Below are 22,344 nucleotides of genomic sequence, written 5' to 3' on the forward strand. Positions count from 1 at the left end.
CCGCAAAAGGCTACTTTTGGGGGGTGGCAGGGTGTTTGAAACATTGATTTTCCTTTTCCCCTCCCCTTTAAATTCGAAGAATCTGCAGAGCTGTTCCAACATCATGCTCAATTGTGAATGAGCCTTACACACAGCCGTTCTGGGAATGCCCTGCTCCAGGAGTGGCACTGGGTTTTCATCCTGTCCCCAGTGTCTTTCTCTCTAAGGAAGGAGAAGTTCTCTGAGCTCAGAGTTAAAGATCCAAGCCATGTTCTCCAACAGTGCGCTAAAAGAGAATAAAGCCAGAGCAGAGCAAGAAAGGGAAACTATAGGAAGATGGAGAGGGGAAAAAAGCGGTGAGACATTTCTTTTTTGGACTGGGAAATAAACCTCTTTGCAGTTTCTCTTGCATTGCTGGAAACCGTTACGCCTGTATCCCAACAGCATTCCATTTCTGAGAGCAGGATCAGCCACTGGGTACATCCCGTCAGTATTTCTCGGTGGATTTTAAACTCCTCCAGACTCACTCTATGCATGGTTTCCACTTGGGGCTTGTCTGCAGCAAGTCCAATTTGGATTTGTTGTTCCCATCAATGCAGCTCCACTGGTGGTAATAGCAGTATAGATAGCACTCGGCTGCATTATCTAATCCTGCAGGGCTGTGACAGGATAGTAAAAAATAACAAACTAAAGTGTGCCTACATTAGAGCATTAGTCATTCCTTGTGTGTTTCTGGTATTGCTGCAATGCTGGGGAATTATGGATATGAATTTTTCTATATAAACCTTGGCTCTCTTTCCTATTCAAACCGGCTACTTTTTTTTAAGGGTTGTTTTACGTTCTTAAACTATTTACAGATGAGCACAAAGGTTTCATAATTAAACTTCCAAATTTGGTAGCTTAGCTCAGTAGCTGCTCTTATAATGGTAAGACAGAAAGTAACTGTGCCAGTGTGAGTCTGTGGAAGAAGTGTCCTTAATGTCAACATGTCAAAAAGACATCCCTGCAGCTCTCTGGAGACTGAAATCTAATGTCAAGGCAGAAGGAAGCAAAGTCTAAGTGAGAGTCGTACTGCTGTCAAAGCAAGTTATTCTACCATACAGGAAAAGGAATTTTAAGAGAATGCACTGGAAAGCAGTGTCCAGATTGAGACATAGATTTGATGGGCTTATTTGACATCTTTAATTCTCCATTGGCAATCCAGAAGCTCCCTAAAATGATTTGCAATGTTTTCATGCTGCAAGTAAAAGCTGAATGCGCGCCTCATTAACAGCTCATTAAGTTGTTAATATTGGTCATAAGCAGCCTTTGGTACAGCACAATGCTTTATACAGTGCGGCAGCTCCTGCTTAGCTCTAGTGTAATTGCCTCTTTTTATCACGTCTCAATGTAGGAAAGATGGTTTTGTCCAAGCAAAAATATCATCAGGTTTTGATCAACTGTGCTTGTTTATCTCTGCCTCGGGTGTGGGTGGCGTTGGGCTGCCATTGCCATGCGACGTTTTGCTCAGATGATGAACTTCCATCTCAAAAACCCAACAGTTTGATGTCGATTTTCAGCACTGACTGTAGCCCGAGACCGACAGACTCTCCGTACTCAAATTCATCATCAGGACTCCTGTCTTTGTTCTGTAGTTGGTGCAAGCAGCAGTGGGAGTGGTAGGACAAATTAGCTGTTCTGCTGCAGTGTTATATGTCCTGTGAAGAACCGAGTGCAGGGACATCCCTGCACAGTACACAGAGGGCAGAGGGATGAGAAGCCTGATCGTGTATGCAAAGCCTTACAGAACTAACAGCAGAGCTACTCCATTAAAAGCAAAGGAATTAACCTTCCTTTCAAAAACATGAGCCATCAGTAGTAAAGTAAAACGGACCATAAATTGCACTGGTAAAGAAGCGGGGAAGCCCTGGCTGATAACTCGTATTCAAGCAGACACGGGCTGGAGTTTGAGTATTTTTGACTAAAGGGTTATATTTGCAGCCAAATTTCTATTTCCTCTAATTGTGCAGTCCTGCTCCGCTTGTTTTCAGTCATCCTGGGATATGTGAGCAAAATGTTGTAACTATTTTCATATGGGTCTCAACTCCCGTGGCTTTGCCTCCTCTGTACGGCTTTGCTGTGAAGCCAGCTGTAGAGAAACACAGTTGGTTTTCTTTTCTGACATCTGTTTGCTGTATCCATCGTCAATCATGGAACTGGAGGCATTTCAGGTTGCCTGTCGTAGACTGAAAACAAAAAAGTTGCCATTTTTTCCTATGAAATATGAATTAGCAATTTTCTAAACTATTTTGGCCACAGCGATCTGGACACTGAGATGATATGGGGGTATAGGACCACAGTGATGAATTCAGGGACGCTAGGACTGCAAAACAAATACCGAAAGAGAAAACTCTCACTCAGAGTGGAGAAAATGTAAATTTAATCTCTCTCTCCCCAGGAGCACAAGATCACAGTCCTCCATGGGCTCCCTGGGGTTCCCTGACCATTGCAATCTGTAAATCCTAAATTAATCCCTCATGGGGGTCAGCTACCCAGACTTGCATTAAAGCCACAGCGAAAGGTTATCGCAGTGGCAGATCTCACCTGCTCAGTTTGACTTTTTTCTGATACGGCTTTTAACATTTGGTATATGGCAAACCCAGTGGAGATTCACCCTAATTATTTGACACGCTCTCTTGACTTTAGTGGAGCATAAGGAGTTGTCGGTGCTTATTAGGCTTTAGTAGGTGCTGCCGTTACTGTTAGTGAACATTAAGTGGATGCTTTTGTCAGCTGCCATGAACTTGTGGTATTATGACATTAGAGTGTGGGATTAACAAATTATAGTGAGTGGAACATGACTATAAATGGAGGAGGAGGAGTCTTGGGAACCAGAGAACATGGGGAAATAGTCTGAAGTAGGTAATTTTGCCTCTAACGGGTAGACTTTTTCCAGAGAGTTGAGAGCGCTACTTTCCCACCTGGTGCTGCTCCCGCTCCTCCCGGTGCACATGAGGGAGCATCAGGCCAAAGCACCAAACACTCAGCAGTTCTTCCCCATCCCTTGCACCCTTGAACACCCTTCAGTACCTCCTGGGGGGTGAATCCTGCACTCATCAGAGCTGGCGCTGCTCTCAGGTACACAACTTTCCTACTGGGTTAGCTCTACTAGCTTTAGCAGAGCTAACCCTAATTTGCATTGATGTAAGCGAGAGGGGATTTTAGCTCGTAGGTTTACGCCTGTATGTTTGTTTGCGCATACCTAATGCTTGTCAGGCTCTTGCTGTTCCTGCTCGTGGGTCCGTCTCTGCTGAGTGATGGGCTACCTGCCTGCGTCTGATCGTATCCTTGTTGACACGAAAGAAACAGAGGAAAAAGCTCATTTTATTATTTTCCCCCTTCCTGTTTTAACCACCTGTATGCCCTTTCCAGAGGCAGTCTGACAGTTCTGTAAGGGCTTTTTACTTTTGGGCCAGGCGCTCTCAGTCCATTGATGGATAATCTCCATACGCAATGTGATAGCCTGTTTTAGGTTTGTATTAGCTAAGTAGAACTGTGGGCTTCAGCAAAAGAAAAACATGTAGTCTTTGTTTGCAGGTTCTAAGTATTTCGCAGCACCGCTCTGTGAGATTCGCCTCGGTTGTAGGCATTGTAATGAGATCACGGTAACCTTTTCTGCATCACTTGGATCGAGTTGGCCCCATGAAAATCCTGGATTGCACAAGGCTCACTGGAAAATCTGAACCCTGTATTAAAAGATTAGTAATCACAGCAACAGTGTTTTCGCCACCACTGGAAGAGATGGTGAGGGACAGGATGAGAATTACTTCTGCTTGAGTCACTTGCCAGTTTATGAAGGTTCTTCATGAATAAGTCATATCCGTGGAGGTTTCCTCAGAACATGATTGCCTCCTCAGTTCAAAAAAATGGCATCGGCAGATAACCTCCTAGAGTCTGGGTCCATGGAAAGGATACTCCATTTCTAGTCCTTGGTTCATATCGATGTTTTTCCAATAAGCGCAGTGAATGTCACCTCTCCCTCTTTCCTCCCTCCCCGCTGCCTCCCCCCATATCTCTGCAGATGCTGAAGACATGCCTAGCCAACGTTGGGAAGCTTCCCAGTGCTAAGCAAAGAAGCTGGGGATGTTACATTTGGGTATCATTTGCAGCTGCTTTTATTTATGCTTTTTCATGACTTTGATATCCTTAAAAATTGGACGTGGCAATACACAGCTACTGTACGAAGTGTAGTATATATGGAGGAGACAAAGTGATTGCCCTCCCAGATAACATGGCACAGAGTGAAGCAATTGTGAGTGTGCTAGATTCCCAAGGTCCCCGTCCTGACAGCTATTCTCTTTCTCCTCTCCACCCCTTCTTCTCCACCAAGGTAGGTTTGTCTGTTTATCTTTCTATTTTTGCATCAATTAGATTGTGCTCCCTCTTTATCAGTGTTCATGAGGCTGAGATGTTCAAGTTCTTCTTGTATTGACTTCCATTGGTCTCCTGTACAGTAGGAAATATTTCAACTTCTCTTACGCTGGTCTATACAACCACATAAATCAACACATATATCAACATCCCTGAAAAAGGGTTATTTCCTACTAAAACCTGGCTTTTCCAGCTGCTTTAACCTCCTCCCCCACCCAGTAGGAGGTTGGGCTTCTCAAAGATGGGAGAGACCAGATAGCTCCTTTCCTGAGACTCGTTTCAAGTCGCAGGGTGACACAAGCCTGACGAAGTTAAGAACTGGCAGAGCGCTAGGTTTTGGTGCCGGATTGTCACGTCTGAATAAGAGGGTAGGAGCACTCGGGTCCAATGTTAGGAAATGGAGTTGCGTTGGAGGGAACAAGACCCACGTACAAAGGATGTGGATGCCAGTCTTGTTGCATCTGAGATACATCTGAATAACCCCAGAAAGTGCAGTCCTTGGAAAAAGCGTATACTTCCATCACAAAACATAGCCTAGCTTAAAACAGCCAGAAATTGGTGGGAAACATCTTTTACGTTCTAAATATAGCTTGTGCTGCTTTGTCACAGCGGAAAGCAGCTTCGCAGTAGCTGTTTTTGAAGCACAATTAACTAATTGTTATTGAACTAATCAGCATCGCTCACGCAGCATTCCTGATGGCACAGAGGTACTGCTGCACCGGGGAAGCGTTCCTCGCTCCCACCTCTCTTTCGCAGACACTGTAAGAAAATGGCCAATAAAGACTCAACACTTTTCTCTCGTGCTGCTTTTCCTTGGTGGAAGGAGTGACTGCAAACATCCGCAGATACGCCTTTTTGTTCTTTCTTGGGAGGTACCATCCTTGCATTCCTTCTCTAAGCCCATACTGCTAGAAAACCCCTTGCGTTTTTGCTTTACCCATTCTGCAGATCAGTCTCGCTGTTTTATCTGGTGACCTTCTGTTTGTTTTGTTGTGTTTGGCTTTTATAATCCACTTAACTGTTGCTTATCTATGCTATAACTTGAGGGCAGTGGCTGTGACAGAAGAAGAAACAATCTGTTCTCCACGGCACTGCAGGGACAGAACTTCAATACGGCGAGGATGGTTTAGGCTAAAAAAAAAAAAAAAAATCAGAAAGCTGAGAGTTATTTTAAGAGTTATTAAAATAGGGATACACTGGCAGAGTTTGTGTGGGGACAGCAGGGAAATCTGGAAAGAGGTCAGTGATCAAGATTACACAAACATCTGACCAGCCAAGCTGATCCCAGCATGACGCGGGAGGATGGCTTGTCTGAGCCCTCTCCAAATCCTTTCCAGCTCTGTTTTCCATGACTATGTGTGCCAGGAACCAGTGGTGTAAACTTTGGAGGTGCTGCATGTGCATGCTTTCCTTGTCAGCACATGCTACGCTGAATATTGCTGTGTCTTCTCTCTTGTTGTTACTCACTAGGTAGATAAGATTACAGCTGATATCAGAACATGCTGCGACCACCCCTCCATTATAATGTGTAGACATACAGATTAGAGGCTTTTTAGGCCTGGAGCCATTTCTTTGTTCTGTGTTTATGCAACACATTGTGCAATGAGATTCTGGCCTCTAGGTGCTAACACCAAAATGCAAATATATTGATTACTAGGGAATAAAAGCAAGCATGTTCACAAAAGCACGCTTTGATGAACTGGGGGGGGAAATGCTTGCTCGATAGAAAAGGATCAGAGGTCTTTACAAAACAGAAATTTGCTTGGGATTGCTTGGAACTGTGGGATCAAGCTGATGCACAGAAAATCTTCAGTCTCTTTCACTGCACTTTTCTCCTCATTTTTTGCCTGCATGTTTATTTAAATAGCATGAGTGTCAGGGAATCTTGTCCCAGACTTGTCTGTGAATTTCCTGACGTAATACTGGCATTACAGAAACAATTAGAAAATCAGCAGAGGAGAAATCCTTTGCTACCCAGAAATTGGAGCAGATGTAAGAGCAGCAAGGAATGCTTCATAAAAACAGTTATTAAGTTTACGCAATGAATCACAAGGATTTGTAGCCTACCTGTGCTACAGAGCATCGTGGCAACTGTCACTGAGAAAAGGAATAGTAGTTTTGTATTGATGAAAAGCTCTCGGTGCCACACAGCCCAGAGAGCAAATATCCCAAGCAAGCAGCAAGAAAAACGGAGGTGAACCTTCTGCAATGCGCGGAGCTCCGGTGCGGGCAGGCCACTGGGGATTTTAAGCACCTTCTCTTTAAAGGTTGTAAGCATTTGCAAGCTCAAATTGACTGCAGTGTGAGCAGAGGCTGTTCAGTATGATTGGGAAATGAGGGCAGTGATATGTTTAAATGTGGATTTAGATGTGTAACTTTATTCATGGGCTCATTTTGACACTCTCACTGCATTTCCAGATAGATTTGTTGTCTTTACATGATCCTGCCAGCTTCATCCCTGTCCATAGTTGGTATTTTTTTACTAATTGCTATACAACCTGCTCAGCCTTTCTGCTTAGTTTTGACTGAGAGTTTCAAGGAGACAATCTCAAAGGTGAACAGAAATCAGATGAGAAAAGAAATGTTTACACATATCTGCATGAGATTCCAAGGCAGGATATGTGCACAGAATTAGACTTCCTGAATATGTACTTATTTTTTCAGGGAAAGTGAAATGCTTTCCACCTGCCAAGAGCTGAGTTTGGACCCTCAGGGGTCTGTGTCGCTCCTCCTATAGTTGGTAATGTCACTAACACCTACAGCAGTGTGAGGTATGCAGCTTTAACCTTGCTTTTTATGTATGCGTGATTTCAACAGCCATGAAAAAACTGAGAGCTCAGTAATCTTGAACTCTGCATTCCTAGAAGGTAAAAGGCTTTTGAATTCACCTTTTAAATGTGCCTGCTTTTATTGGTACAGCCTGTCCATCCATTCAGTGAATGGTTTGGGGTTTCAAACAGGTAGAGTCTTTAGGGATGTGTTTCCTTCTTTTTAAAGTATTTCATTTCACCCTTAATGTAACGTGCTGTCTGCACAGAGCCACATCAAGCGTCAGCAGCACTTTTCTGCTGTCCCTTGCTGTCAACAAGAAATCTGTGCTTAGAAGAGGAGGGACACATCAGCCTTTGAAATTGAACAGAGGGACAGACTCACAGGGCACAAAACCAAATAATTTGCATCTCGTGGAGGCTCTGGGGTAGTGAAGAGAAATATCTTTTTCTACATTGTCTTTTTTTTTTTTTTCCCCTCCCATCAAATTTTCCACCGCCGTGCCAGCAAAAGTGCAGCTCCAGCAGCAAGAGTGTCAGTGGAGAATGATCACTGGCACTTTTTAACCATTGTGTTTCTCAGACATGCTCCAAAAAAGGTTTGAGGAAAAGCGGTGTTTTTCTGGCAGCAGGCTCTTCTAATGGTCCCATCTCGGAAGCGGCAATTGTTGCAGGCTGGCACATGGGATCCAAAGAAAAATGCCATTGTAGGTACTGCTTCAGAGCTGGGTATTGAGAGCACGTTGAAGCTGTCAGCTCAGGACAGACAGCAGTGTCACTACCTAGAAAGAAAACACATCGCTAAAGTGATCCATTTTCTTCTGTGATTGTACATATTCCCGTTTCCCTGAGCGTGTCGTCATCTGCAAATCTCCGAGATGTATTTTCAGGTTTGTACTGTGTGATCAGTTTGGCCTCGCACTCTGATGCGTGCTGTGAAAGTCTCAAAATCTTGAGATTTTTGGTCCTTAACAGAACGCTGCTACGTTGCGCTGAACGCAGGCAGCCGGCCGGGTAGCTGCTCCCTTCGCTCCTCCGCAAAGTGCAGAAGAAGGGCGGCAATTAAGTGAGTGCACCCCTGCGAACAAGCTGTATTTTACTGATGGTCATTGTCACCTCGTGCATTCGCTACATCCAGCTGGAAGTGAAACAATAACAAAAAAATTATAATAAACAAATAGTTTTAAGTGAGCACTGGGATAAAGGCTATTTTCAATTTTGCCTTTCACGTTTTAATTGTACAGCAATAATTTTGCAATAGAGTTGCCGATGGCAAACATGCAAAAGACATTAACTTTATTTATGTTTTGGATTATTAATGTGGCTGTTAAAATTCCTCCAGTTAGTTTTGATTGAATTGTTTTTTTGTGCGATTCTGTCGTTTAATGGAGCGGTAAATAAGAATTTCTGATAATGAGCCCAAGCATCTGTCACAACAACCTGGCGCTGGTTATTAACATTTCCATTAACGGCAGGGTGGGCAGTGATAATATGGAAACCACACAGTTAGAACAAAATAAATAGTTGGTGTCAGGCTGAGTGGGTGTTAATTACTATTTTATTTTATAACTCTGGGGGGAGGGAGTATTGGTAGAAAAGTGTGACTTATGAAGGTCATTCCCTCTAAAGAAAGAAGTCTCGCGAGGAACAGATAACCGGGGCTATCTAACTCGAGTAGGGAATGTTTTATCACGTCTATTTACGGCCCATAAAGGGGCAGAGAGAAAAGAGGCAGCTTTCTCAGGTGGTCTGGGTGAAGGCTATGGCACCGTCAACACGGAGAAAGGAGAAGCGTACCCTTTGCCCTGCCTTTCTCTTCCTACTTCTGGAGTTTGAACAGGACACGCTCCGGCACCTTTTCTGTAAACAGAACATGTGCTGTTTTGTTAAGACCTGCTGGAGGCAGAGACAGCAGGTCAGGAAAACAGACCGTCCTTGCTAGCTGCTGGGGAAGAAAATCCACCTGCACCAAGTTGGATCCTGACGAAGGGAAGGATGGCATGACCCAGGTGCACTCAAGGATTACTTTTCTAGCACGGCGCCGTGCAAAGAAGAAACGCCAGGAGGGCCAGCGTGTGTATGCGAAGATATAATCAAAGCAGAGCTAACGAGTAGCAAACTAAAAAGTCATTTTGTCACACATTAAATAGTTGTTGAGTCGATTAGCGTCCGAATGGTGTTGAAGGTAATTTTAGATGGTATTTTGGCCCTAAGTCTTGGAGCCTTGCGAACAGGCTGTCAGAAAGGCTGTCTGCTGAGCGGGGGGCCGGGCTGAGGGTGGCAGAGGGGCTGCCTCGCTCCCGGTGACTTTTAGGAGGGCTCCATCAGGAGCGCGGCGTCACAGCCAAAGGCAAGTCCCCAAAGTTACCGTAGAACGAACACAACATCCTCCTTTCTTTTCCCAAGCTGCTGGCGGGCTTGAGTTGATGCAGTGTCTAAGCCGGTGTGTGCAGGAGAGAACATAACCTCCTCCGGGGGCTCGGCGGCTCCGCGTGTGCGGAGCCTTCCCGGTGACACGGATCCCTCCAGGGCCGACTCCGGTAGCTGACTCGGGGCGTAAACAGAGTCTGTCCGGGGTCCTTCCGCAACTGGCAAATTGCAACCTGGATATGAACTAGTTCTGCTCGTCACTATTAATTCTGCTGTTCTCCTTTCTCTCTAGCACCAGCGCTGGCCCCCCAGAACATCCAAGTAAACTCCCTTTCTGCAAGCCAGCTGGAGCTCACCTGGGACCCCCCTCCTGCCGACAGCCAAAATGGGAACATCCAAGGCTACAAGGCAATTCTCCTCTTTCTACTGGCTTCATTTATCTTGCTTGGCGCTGCTATTACTTGTGAGATAGCTCGACAAACTACTGTTGCCCTCACTGCGTAAGGCAAATTAAAAGAGCACTCAGACTGCAGTACGGAAACGGCACTAAGTCCCAAAACCAAAAGAAAGAGAATGACACGAGGGGGAGGAAAAGTGTGTTGCTGTTTGTGGAGAAGGAGAGCATGGGGAAACAGGGTATGCAGATAAGGAGGCAGCTCCACTTACGCAGGCAACATAATCTGCTTCAAAAAGCAACAGACACACAAGAGCTAGGGGCAAGAAATGTATTCAAGAAAATTAACTGAGCTTTCTATCTGTCAAATGTTGCAAGCCATTACGAAAAGCAGAACTTTCTCCAAGCTAGAAGCCTGGGCCAGGTCGGATTTCGGAAGAATTATTTCATTTCCTTAACTTTAACAGAATTAAATCACGGTATTAATTGCATTTGGTTCATAGGACATGAGGATGTTGCAGAGGCATGATGTTTAGCTTCTCCAGCATGAGAATGGACCCTCAGAGAGTGGAAATGGGCAAGTCTACAAACACTGGAGCTTGGCTTGGGTTCAGTGTTTGGCTCTGCCTCCCTCCATGAATTTAGGTCCATAAGCAAAGAAAAGCCAAGCCAACGTGAATAATCTGGCATCCCTTCTTGGCAGTAACAAGCATCCTTATATATCAATTCATGTTCTTTTCCTTTTGTATGTATATAGATGGCTCCAACAGCTTGGCTTGTAGAGCCAAGGTGGAGTCTTGCCTTGGCTCATTCTCTCAACTTTCTGGCTTGCTTTGGCCTGCTGCATCGCTCTCGCTGCCAGGCCTGTCCAATAAGTAGGGCTGGCACCACTTTTCCTCTTGGAAAAGACTTCTCCAAAGCCTAATTTTATGGCATCAGGATACAAATTATGTAAGGGAAGAATGGGGAAAAGTACCTCAAGGAACGTTAGGGAAAGTCTTTATTACCTTCTTCAGGAAGGCATTTGCTTAGCTGTCCTGCGAACACAATTGGTGAAACTGTTGTGTGCGTGCAGAGGTGAATTATGGAGCATCGTATTGGGATGCCAGTGCTGACAGGCAGCTAGCATTTCAGGGAGAATTTAAAAACTGACCTCTCGTTGCTGAACTCTGGCAGCTTATATCTGCTGTCATTAGGCCATATTCTTCAGCCTGTGCTCTATTTTTGAGTGATATACTCAGCTAGATGGTCACTGGACTCAGGGGAATTTGCCAAAGGAAGAGAAAAGATTGGGCACATGGTGAAAAGCATTAGTATCCCATTTCACGGAGTCATCCAGAGCAAGACCGCACCATCTTCCTCATCTGTTACAGCTGCAATGCCCAGATATTTTCTAGGTGTAGCATATACTAAAACATTTCACTGTCCCGACAGATTTATTACTGGGAGAGCGACATCCAAAATGACACGGAGAAAGTGAAGGTCCTTTTCCTCCCGGAGACGACCGTCCGGCTCAAAAACCTGACCAGCCACACGCAGTACATGGTCTGCATCTCCGCTTTCAACGCAGCCGGGGACGGCCCCCGGAGCAGCCCCTCGCAGGGCAGGACGCACCAGGCGGGTACGGGACCGATGTCTTGTCTCAAAACACAGACTTGGTGACGACCAGCGTGTAACTGGACAGTGGCTAAGGGAAACGGGTGGACGCAGGAGGGCACTGGTGTTTAGATTTAGCTTTCGGATGGGTCATTACCTTGTAATAGTCTCGGAGGGGAAAAGAGGGATCAAGTAAGGGAGTGATACAGCAGAAATGAGAATGGGCTGGCAGAAGGACCAGTCTTTTTTTTTTTTTTTTAATGCTGGATCAGCAGCCACCTGGTCAGACCGAGCTGTCTCTGTGCTGGACGTGATCACGGTGGGAGCGCTCCAGCACAGGGCGAAGGCAATGCCCTTGTCGGCGGCTACGAAGAAGAGGCGTGCGCTGGGGCTGTGTGCTCACGTTAGCATCCTTCTAAGGGTCTTTCCCTCCTGCGTCCGATCTCGGTGCTTGCTTTTGAGGTTCAGCTTTGCAGCTGAGTGGGTGCCTTTTTTAGGCCAGGCTGGGTTTCTCATTGATTACAGGACGTTTGGATACAATTGACAAATCCCATTCTCAGCTTGTTTCCTTTAGATTTAGGCTGGGCAAATAAACCAATGTTTTATAATATATATGTATATCAGATTGACTACTCCTACTGCAATTCAATCTATTTGTAATCCTTTCAGCACCCAGCGCTCCCAGCTTTTTGGCGTTCTCTGAAATCACTTGCACTACACTCAATGTGTCTTGGGGTGAGCCGACAGCAGCAAATGGAGTCCTGCAGGGTTATCGAGTAGTCTATGAACCTTTGGCTCCCGTCCAGGGTAAGAAAGATCTCCGATCATACATATTCATGGGGAAATGATAGAAAAGTACTGTAGTATCTTTTATGTCTGCCCAATTTCCTACTTGCTTTCTGCTGTTTTCCAAGAGAAACCAGGTGGCAGAGGGTAAGTAAAACAATTCCGCTTTTGCCAAAACTGTTCAGCAAACTATAATATTGTGGAATATAGCTTTTGTCTGTCCTCTTTCATTTTCTTGCACAAACTATATTCTGTGTGATTTGAAAAGTCATTTTATGGCCATCGTTACCTGGTATGGGCGAAGAGGAAACTCAGCCTGAGAGAGTGCCTGATTGTCTCCCTGCGTTGCACTTTGAAATTGCTGAGTAGGCTCTGTCCCAGAATAGTCGTCAGACACATTTGTGTCGCTTATCACATCATGTGTCACTTCTGTTATCACAAAGATTGCCCGGGCATCAAATGTGCTAGTTGTCACTGGTACCACTGCCGCTTTTGACAAGGGAGAATTACTGTGATAGAAATTTAGTTGTGTCTGTTTATGTGGAGTTCTCAAGCAGCATCTTTAACCCAGCACTAGGTTTAAGCTAGACCACAACAACGTGGTGGCCACAAATGTTTCATTAATTTGCCAGAACAGCAACAGAGACGGATTTGGCAATTTCTCTGGAAACAAATGTAAATTCATTCCAAAAGTGAATTAGAAAAGATAACAAAGTTTGTGGATGGTCTTATTAATATTTTTATATTCCTGGTAGATCGCCAGTAGTTCAATAGGATGTCCGACTTTGGCAGTGTGACAGTAGGGAGAGTAATTTCAGCCATTGCCAATCCATTTTAAACTCTTTTCGAAAGAAATAAGGATATCAATCACTCGTATTTGCTTCTTCTTTAAGGACTAAAGATCTATATTGTCTGAATATCCATGTCTTATGCACTGAGAAAGTTATGTTCAGGAATGAAAACATGAGAATAAAAGCACTTTCAACCTTTACGGCTGGTAGGTCTGAGCACAAAGAGCTAATGCAGAAAGCTTTTCTAATTCTGACCAAGAACTGTGCACGGGGTATGCAGGAGGTTCAGGCTGTTTGGGCATTTCCTGTCTTTTATTCATTCCTACACAATGTTTAAGAATACATTTTTTCCCCTGAAAATATGGAAGTGTCACATCATGTTTTCTCTGCATGCATTTGACTTAACATCCTCAGAATCTTTGTTTTCTTTTCTTCTCTTCCCCACCTCTGCTTGTGCTATCTCTGACTCCAGTTTGTCCCTCCCTCCCCTGTAGAAGATTCTGATGTGAGCAGAGAGGTTATGGAAGGCTTTTCCTCAGATTCTAAATTTTTGCCTAAATTTATTTTCCGGTTTCTACCCATTTGCTCTTGTGCCAACATTTTTCTTTCAGCAAACCGATTTATTCTCCCGCCATGGCAAGTAATGCCTCCCTCGATGCCATCATTTTCCTCTGTTAGAAAAGCCGTGTTCCTTTGTTTAGAGAGCAAGGTAAAGCCGAACTCATTTGAAGATGGAGCACGTAATGGTGCTGAACGCAGGCAGCGAGGCTTGTGGGGCCAGGTCTCACATTCCTCCATCCCAGCGCTACAAAGCAACAACGTGGATGGACCAGACCCCCCTGGAGCTTTTTTCCTGCATCTTTTGACTTCTCGCCCATTCGTGATGTTCAGCTGAGCATCCTCGCTGTTGTGACACCTCCTGCCTTCCTGCTTAAAGCCTGCTTAAAACCTGCGCGTTTTGCAAAACTTTCTAACAGCGATCTGTTCTTTAGCACAGTCTTCTCCCTGTTTGACCTTTTCTTGTTTAAGCTTTACAATGTTATGTTTTACACAATAATAGACAACAAAATTGCCCTGGAGCCTTTTTTAACAGTTCGGTTTTTTTGGAGCATAACTTCAAAATGACAAATGCTTCCTGATTTGTCTCAGAGAAATGAAATAGTACACCTAGGGAAGGAGGGAGCACTTTTACTGCTTCCTCGTTAACCAAGGAAAGATTCCCTGAGTTATAAATTGTATCTGGGAGAAAACTTTGAACAGAAATTGCTTGGACATTACTCTTTATTTAACTGATAAAAACTGAAAGCATCATCTTGATTTGCATAAAATAAGCATCTGGATTGAAAAACATCTTCCTTCTGCATTTTTCTGGAAAGAGAAACTAGCAAGCAGCCTTCTCTATTGGGAAAAACCTTCTCCCACTTCCTATCTTCTTGATTTGAAATGTGTTATGTACGTGTACAGAACCAGAAAAATGCCAAAAGGACTCTGTAAACTTGAACTTTCTGTTCCATAGAATATTTTATAAATCAAATCCTTTCTGTTGACTGACTTTTAGAAAATTCCAGTGAAAACTAGATTTTTTGTTTTCAAAGCACTCATTGCCGCTCTGCCCTTTATGCAGCATTGAGAACCTGAACGTGAAACTAGCTATGAACCTTGATGAAGGAAACAGCACTGATTTTAATTCATCCATGTAAGAAAAATTCTTAGAGAGTGAGAAAAGTGAAACACAGGTCGTGACTTTAGCCTTGTCCAAACTAATAACGCTTTGATTGCATCCCCTATTGCAGTGGCATTTGTACCCACAAGTTACCTGTGAGATACGCATCTTTCATTCTGCATTCACTTGGTGATGGTGGAAATGACAGGACGAGATGAAAGGAAAGAACCTGGCCCTCGTTTCCTCCTCCAGGCAATGTTGCAGGTTACTTGGCAAAGAAACGGTGGAGAAATGCTTGCATAGGAAGCAATCTGCAACATGCAGTCCTCTTCGTTTACCTCCTCCTTTCTTCCCAGAGTAATTAGTGAAGTTGCGTGTAGTCTCTTGGTAATTTCCCAGTTGTGTTGTAAGGTTTTTTTTCTTGTCAGTACCCACTTATCAAGCTTAAACTCTAATTATACTTATCAGTGCTGAAAATTGGCTATTATCACTACTTAAACTCCTGCTAATTGTAAGATATACTTTCTTAACAAACTGTTAGATAATTTTACTTACCATCTAGATGTAATAAGCTCCACTTGATTTCTCTTTTTGCATTGCAACCTTCTCTTATTTTTTTATCTGCGTGGCTCTTCCAGGGGTGAGTAAGGTGGTCACCGTGGACATTAAAGGGAACTGGCAACGCTGGTTGAAGGTCCGAGATCTCACCAAGGGCATGACCTATTTATTCAGAGTGCAAGCCCGAACCATCGCCTGTGGACCTGAACTGCAAGCCAACGTCACAGCTGGGCCAGCAGAAGGTAAGTGGAACCATAAAAGCATGTCACAAGCCAGATCAGTTATACAAACACGGTCCAACAGCGGGGAATAATGCACTCAGGGCTTCACATGAATTTCCAAGCCAAGGAGAAGCTGAGTCACAGGAGCTCAGGACATGATTCAGTGAGTTTTGCAACTGCTCATGAAAAACATGTTTCCTTTTTTCCTGAAATCTAGAAGTCTGATGTGAGTAAACAAAACAGCGTGAATAAATAATAACACAAATGGCCTAGCCAGGGATTTCAATGCTGCAGCCTGACAGCGCGGTGCATAATTCTGACTGTACTGCTATGCAGTGGAGTCAGAACTGGAATAACTCTGCCAAAACCAGCAGAGGTTCCTGGATGTAAAGCCAGAAAGAATTTACAATTATTCTCTCCTGACACTTTGGCTTATGCAGAGGGAGAGGTCTGCAAATTTCCTGATATGTCAAGAGGAGCTACAGGCTGAATACCAGCTTGGTTCAGTGTGTGTACCAAAAGAGTTTGCTTTCTTATTTGATCAGTGATTTTCATAAACAGATAATCTAACAAGGTAAATACTCCCCAACGATACAAGCCTGTCCAGTAAATCACAGAACATCAATGCAATGGTCACGTTTCTGATTTTTGCCTCTTTTCCCCCCTCCATCAGAGCAATGTCTGGCAATTCCACTCTTCTGGGTGCCAGCAAGATTTAATTTTGTCACCGTACCTTCTGTAGCCATTATCTGGCACAGCAGCACTGTGGCTCCACAGTTTAACTCTCATGTCCCACCACAGACAGTATAAAGCAGGAATCCTCTCTAACGTGGTCGTGGCATCTTCCCAAGCAAATGGGCGGGCAGCTGTCCCCACGAACCTCTCCCTGAAACTTGGAGACTGGTTTCGCCTCCGAATTCGGAAACAGCAGCGACAATGTGCAAATGCTGCAGATATGCTCATGGTTAAAATGAGAGGGTTTTTTCTCTTTCCTTCTTAACACAGTTGTCTCTAAAACCCAGCCATTGGCATGTAACTGCTGGTACTAGAACCAGTGAAAAATTTAGGTCAATAGCCCATTGAACTGGTTTGTGTTGCCCATATATTGACTAATACTTCTAGATAATTTTTTCCCCTATATCAGTAGAGAAAATGAAGAATACTGCAGTCTGTGATACCACCACCATTTGCTATTCTCATTTCATCCTTTAGGGTCTCCCGGCTCTCCTCAGGAAATTCTGGTGACAAAATCTGCTTCTGGGCTGACGCTGCAATGGACTGAGGGAGATTCAGGAGAAAAACCCACAACTGGCTACATTATAGAGGCACGACCCTCAGGTAAGCCATGGGAAGCAAGAGAGGTTGACATCATGAGTTCCCTTCCTTCAGTCCATGCTGAAAAACAGATAATATCCCATCCCACAGTGGAGAGATCGTTTGTCATCCCAGTAAGGTACAGGGATTTTGTGAGAGAACGCTGTTGCCAGGCAGTATTAAACCATTGCTGGTTTATTATGTGGTTTAGCAGATTTTCTCCTGTTTAGGAATAGTCACAGAAAATTACCCTGAGTGCTCTGACTTTCACTGTGCTACATCACTGGTAAATCATCCAACTGATGAGCTAATATAGTTAATAATTAAAACTCACTTAAAGGCTTACAGCATCTCTCATGCACAAGGACTAGTAAGTATTTGCAAGCTGTATTTTGAGGACTGCAGATAGAAATCTGTCCTCTTCTGCAGCAGAACACAGCACCTAATTACTGTTTTACTGTTAATAATAATAGGGCCAGGACTTTAGCACCGTATCCACATTGCTTTCCCCATTTGTTCTTGTGTTCTGCAGGCAGGGCATTAGAGGGGGAAAGGAATCCCCTCATCACCACAGTTTTTCTTGGTGCTTTCCCAGAACTCCCAACTCCTTTGCTTCTGGGATTTGCATTTTACTGAAGCTGCTCCCCGCTTTTTCCAGAGTATTTCCCCAATTGGACAAGGACATTTTGAAAGTAGCTGTATGCTCCAGCCTGTTTGCAGCCTCTCCCAGCTTGGTACCCCTTGCAAATTGAATAAGTGCACACTTTCTGGCAACCAAGTCGTTAAGAAAAACCAGTGAATGCTGCCAGACCCCTGTGTAATCTCACTTGATAATTTCCCTCGGCTCTGACAGTGAATGTTGATAACCATTCGCTGAGTACGCTTTTCCAGCTGGTGATGCATCTACCAGATACTTGTTTCACGTAGGCCGTGTTTGAATGTCACGATGTCAAAAGCTTTGCTGAAGTCAGGATAGATGATGTCTGCTCTTTCTCCTCTATTGACAAGGTCTGCTACCCTGTCACAGAAGGAGATTAGACATGATTTATACTTGACATATCCATGTTGGCTGCTTGTTCTTTCCTTTTTTACTTCTAGGTGCTTGCACATTGCTTGATTATATATTGATTAAACGAATGCTTATCTGTTTGATTATATAAAGGATCCTGACTGTTTCTTGTATATGTCTTGAATGTAAGGTTGCGTTGAAAACCCATGGTTTTAATTACGTTTAACCAGGCCAGTAACAAAATTATTGCCTGCATTTCTGTGGTCATCACTGAAGATGCAGGTTTCCAAACCTGCATCTGATAGAATTTGCTCTGTAGTGAGGCTCTGCTGTGACCCTGAAACTTCTTCCTCACTTCTGTCATTTAACTAGACAATTGTTTTCAAAACAAAGTGAAGGAAAATGTGTACCTTCTCAAAGTACTGGAGTTTCTCAGAGAGATCAAGGTTTGGTTTTTTTTTTAATTAGAGGCATAACACTGTCGTGCTTCTGTTTCCCTTACGTCAGCTTATTGATTTCTGCCCTTATTTCTTCATAGGTAAAAAATTTCCTGTCTTATTTTGAACAGCATTGTTTAGATAGCAAGTTAAACCAAAACTGTTCATTGAAGTTCACTTGCCAGCTTACGTTTCCCCAAACAGGGTGTTTTGAGTTAAGAGTATTTTAGGGGCAAACCTGCAGCCCGTGTACAGGTTGTCTGCAAGCTGGAAATTCAACTCGTGCGCGTGGTGACATTGCAAACTCATCTGATGTTCCTGGGCTTGTCTCACCGTTGGATGTGAACAAACTTTTACAGTTCATGGCTAAGGATGTAGGATTTGTGGCCCACTCTTTCTGAGTAGGAAGAAAATAGTCCCTCCAAGGCAAGTCTGAGCTGCATTAACCCTGGGTCACTTCTGCTGGCCCCACTCCACTGATCCTGGAAACACACAGAAGAGGTCTTATTCTCCTGCTCTTGCAACCTGACTGTTGAGGCATTTAATTCCTCTTCAGATTATTTTAATCCTATTCATGCTGCTGTAGCAAATGAACTAGGCATTTGTATGCTGGATTCTCATCCTTCGTTCTGGTTGCAGCTGTAGGAAGCGTGAAATGTGATCCAGGAGAGGAGACAGACTAATTGGAACGTTTGCTTATTTCACCCAAGTGCCGGCTTCCTTTCTGTGCCACTTTTCTTCCTCATCTCTGCACGGAGGAGTTTGAAATCTGAATTACGAGCTTAACAAAAGCAGGGAACTAATTCCTCCTGTCAGGGCTGGTCATTCAGAGCAGCTTCTGTTTTAATATCATTCTAAGAATTTGCTTTTGCACGTTGATTTATATGGGTAGTAGAGCGTGGATTGGAGCAACCTTTGTTTTTAAGGAGTTGTTGTCCAAGAGAAGAGCAGTTGACTTGTGCCCTTCACATAAAATCAAGGAAAGAAAAGATATATTCATCCTTCTGAGATCAAAAAAGGGGCATTGAACAGACAGATGAAAAGCTTTAGCTTGTTGCCAATATTTAAATGCAATACCGCTACCTTAGTGTTTCACATCTCAAGTGTCATCTATTATAGGCCTCATTACCCCAAACGTTAAATGCTGTATCATCTCATTTTCCCTGCTGTAGCTCCCTGCCAAGACTCTTCCATCAGAGTAGGACGGTGGCTTTCTGTCAGAAATGGCAAACCCTACCCCCTTTTGTCACTTCCCTTTAAAATTTTCGGTGCCCTGCTGTGTCTCCCAGGGCTCCGGCTGCCCTGCTGGGTTTAGCAATGGTGGCAGCAGGCAGCTGAGATTGTTCATTTGATCTCCCCGTTTCTCTCCCGGATTTATGGAAGGTGACCAGGCTGACTACCTCCTCTGCATTTTAATATACTCAGACACAGGGATGGAGCAGGCAAGCCAATATTTTTTCCGGAGTGATCTGTGCTAGAGGAAGACATTACAGAAACAGAAGAGTTTTTCTTTTCCTTCAACTTCTCTGTCCCCAGAGAAATGGATTCCAGTTTAGCTCCTTGTGCATTACAAGAAATGCAATTAAGCAGCCTCTGTCACTGCCGCTGTAAGCACTCCCTAGACATCAACTAGGCTGGCTAAGGAATGGGCATTACATCGTGTCCTCAGTTTCTACGTGCAGAGGAGAAGACAGAAATGGCACGACGATGATAAGGTTCCCAGTGCTGTCAGAATTTGTGGAGAGGCTGGTTTCACCCCTTTTTTCCCAACGCCGTGCCACATCCAAGGCTCCTTTCTCTGGACTGGGCTTCAGTGGCAGCCTGTAACGTACTAAGCCGTCTCACACAGACCTCCTTTCCCAATTATCCCCTATCTACAAAGGAGGTTTTTCTGCGTAACGCCCTAGGGATCCACGCTGCCAGGAGTGCATGTGGATACGTAACTGCCAGCATGAGACTTTCATGCGTGTGTTGGCCCACTTCGGTCATCTTCAGCTGCAGGGCAGCCGCGTAGGTGTTTGGTCAACCTGCTTCGTGGCTTATGCCACCTCAGGAAAAGCCTCCGACCCCAATCAAGTCGATGAACATTTCCTCTTCTGCTTCCTTTCCCCATCGTGCATTTTGGATTTTGTTTGTTTGCTTTTCCCAAGCAGGGGATGACTTCAGCCCAGTGGGAGAGAATTGCATCTTAACGTGCTTCCAACAATAATATTTCTAGCACTCTGGCTGGCATGAATGGGCCGGTTAAACTTGGATCAGCCACAAATCATGAGCTTAGGATATAGACAAGTCAGGAAAGTGTTTTCTTTTGCTCCCTCGTATGATCAGTTCCATGAAGGCAGCAGACTTTTTGGGGAAGAACCCATCTACTTGGAGTGGGGATTGTCCTTCCCATAAATACTGGTTTTCGCTTCCCACACCCCGAGGGCAGATCTCACTTTAGTTTCCTTTCTGGTGTCTTGAGTAATGTTTTTATGTTTTCCTCCTTTTCTATTTATTTTTGAACAAATGAGGGAGCACAGTGTCAAACATGGACACAAACCAGCAAAAGTCAGTAAATTCAAAGTGAAGGGTGCAGCTGCATTGCCGGCATCTGCCATGGGGCCTTTGGTTCGCTTCTGCTCACGAACAACATGCCGAGGCTGACAGTTTGTCAGCCTTCACTTCCCATTCTTGTCCTTTCACTAGTTTGCATGACAATCCAGCCCTTTGCCTCTGACAAATACAACCACGTTTTAATTTTGTCCTCCATGGGAGGAACACGACTCGTGTTCAGCCGATCCGTAACTCTCAGCAGCTTCTCCCCTCATAAACCTCCTAATGTGTAATTAGGAGAAAGTTTTACGGCACGACTCTCCTCTCACTCCAAGAGGGGAAGGCTGGTATTTAAGACCCAAATAACTGACAGCTTTCCATCTCCCCAGCCGCAGCACGGCACTTGTTTGTTAGTGGCCTGAGTTAGCAGAGCCGGGAGCCTTCGTTACTGACTGACAGTTTTATTCAGCGTGGAGACCCCAATTAATTGCCTGTGAAACCAGGCTAACCTGGGGGTGCTGTGCATGGCTGCAGCCTCCAGTGCTGCTCCTCACTGACGCAGGATGGCCAGGACCAGGCTGGACATCATTTCAGGTGGTTTCACCTTCCCCTGTCATTCAGATCTTCTCCCCACGCACGTGCCTCAGTCCCAAACTGGACGGAGAAGTCAAGGCTGGGGGATAAAGATCAAATCTCACATCAGCTGGGGCAGGGTCTGGTGAAGCGTTTATAGGAACAGGAAACAAAGAAAAAGTTTTTTTGAGGAGCCCTCCCTTTTCCATCAGACGTTTAGGCCTTTTTTAAGAGGCCGAATGCCCCGTGAAAGGCAACATGAAATGAAGAAAGGGACAGCTGTTACTGAAAGAAAATTTTGCGGGAGTCCAGTGTTGCAAACTTTGCTTTTCTCGACGGTTTCTATGAGTTAATACCCAGTTGGTAGCCCAACCACGGCATGTGCATCTTTCCTCCCTAAACTGGGTGGAAAATACTGTGTACAGTGTACTAATGATTTTCTACTGAACTTAAAGGCCAATCTTTGCTATCACAGGTGACCTTCTAACGAATTCTCTTTCAGCTGAACTTCTAACATTTAGAGCAAACCTAGTTTTGGGGGATGGGGGAAGAGATGCCATGAATGAATTCACAAGCGTGTGTTCAATATTTAATCTCAAAGTTCACCACTGAAATAAAATGCTTTTTTAGTTTGGATATATCTGATTGTGATCTCTGTCTACAAAGAGGGGCCTGAATAGTCCATATGGAGAGAAGATAAATTAATTGAGGCTCAGGAATTAAAAACCTTGTTGGCCAGGACTTGGGGAGCCACAGCATAGCATTGATTTGGGGTCAGCAGTGGGGGAGACATAAGGATGTCCCCCTTTCCAGGCTGCCACCGTGCAGATTTCTGACCACTGTAGCTGCATCAGCACCTCGCTGGGATCCCAAGGCTCACATGCTGGGTCCCGCCTTGGCCAAACCCTGTTTCCGACCCCAGAAAAGAAAGTCCGGGCAA

General features: G+C 44.5%; 1 protein-coding gene across 1 annotated transcript in view; it reads left to right on the plus strand.

Annotated features, from left to right (window-relative positions):
• SDK1 (sidekick cell adhesion molecule 1) overlaps nucleotides 1-22,344 on the plus strand; it is a 410,390-nt gene that overhangs the window by 373,141 nt on the left and 14,905 nt on the right. Inside the window, exons 36-40 of the mRNA XM_010570301.1 lie at nucleotides 9,820-9,935; nucleotides 11,356-11,542; nucleotides 12,187-12,324; nucleotides 15,396-15,557; nucleotides 16,749-16,874. Coding sequence (XP_010568603.1) covers nucleotides 9,820-9,935; nucleotides 11,356-11,542; nucleotides 12,187-12,324; nucleotides 15,396-15,557; nucleotides 16,749-16,874 — 729 coding nt within the window. The remainder of the gene's footprint in view (nucleotides 1-9,819; nucleotides 9,936-11,355; nucleotides 11,543-12,186; nucleotides 12,325-15,395; nucleotides 15,558-16,748; nucleotides 16,875-22,344) is intronic.

Source organism: Haliaeetus leucocephalus, unplaced genomic scaffold, assembly GCF_000737465.1.
Source record: "Haliaeetus leucocephalus isolate CR32 unplaced genomic scaffold, Haliaeetus_leucocephalus-4.0 Scaffold295, whole genome shotgun sequence".
NCBI classification, from domain to species: Eukaryota; Metazoa; Chordata; class Aves; order Accipitriformes; family Accipitridae; genus Haliaeetus; species Haliaeetus leucocephalus.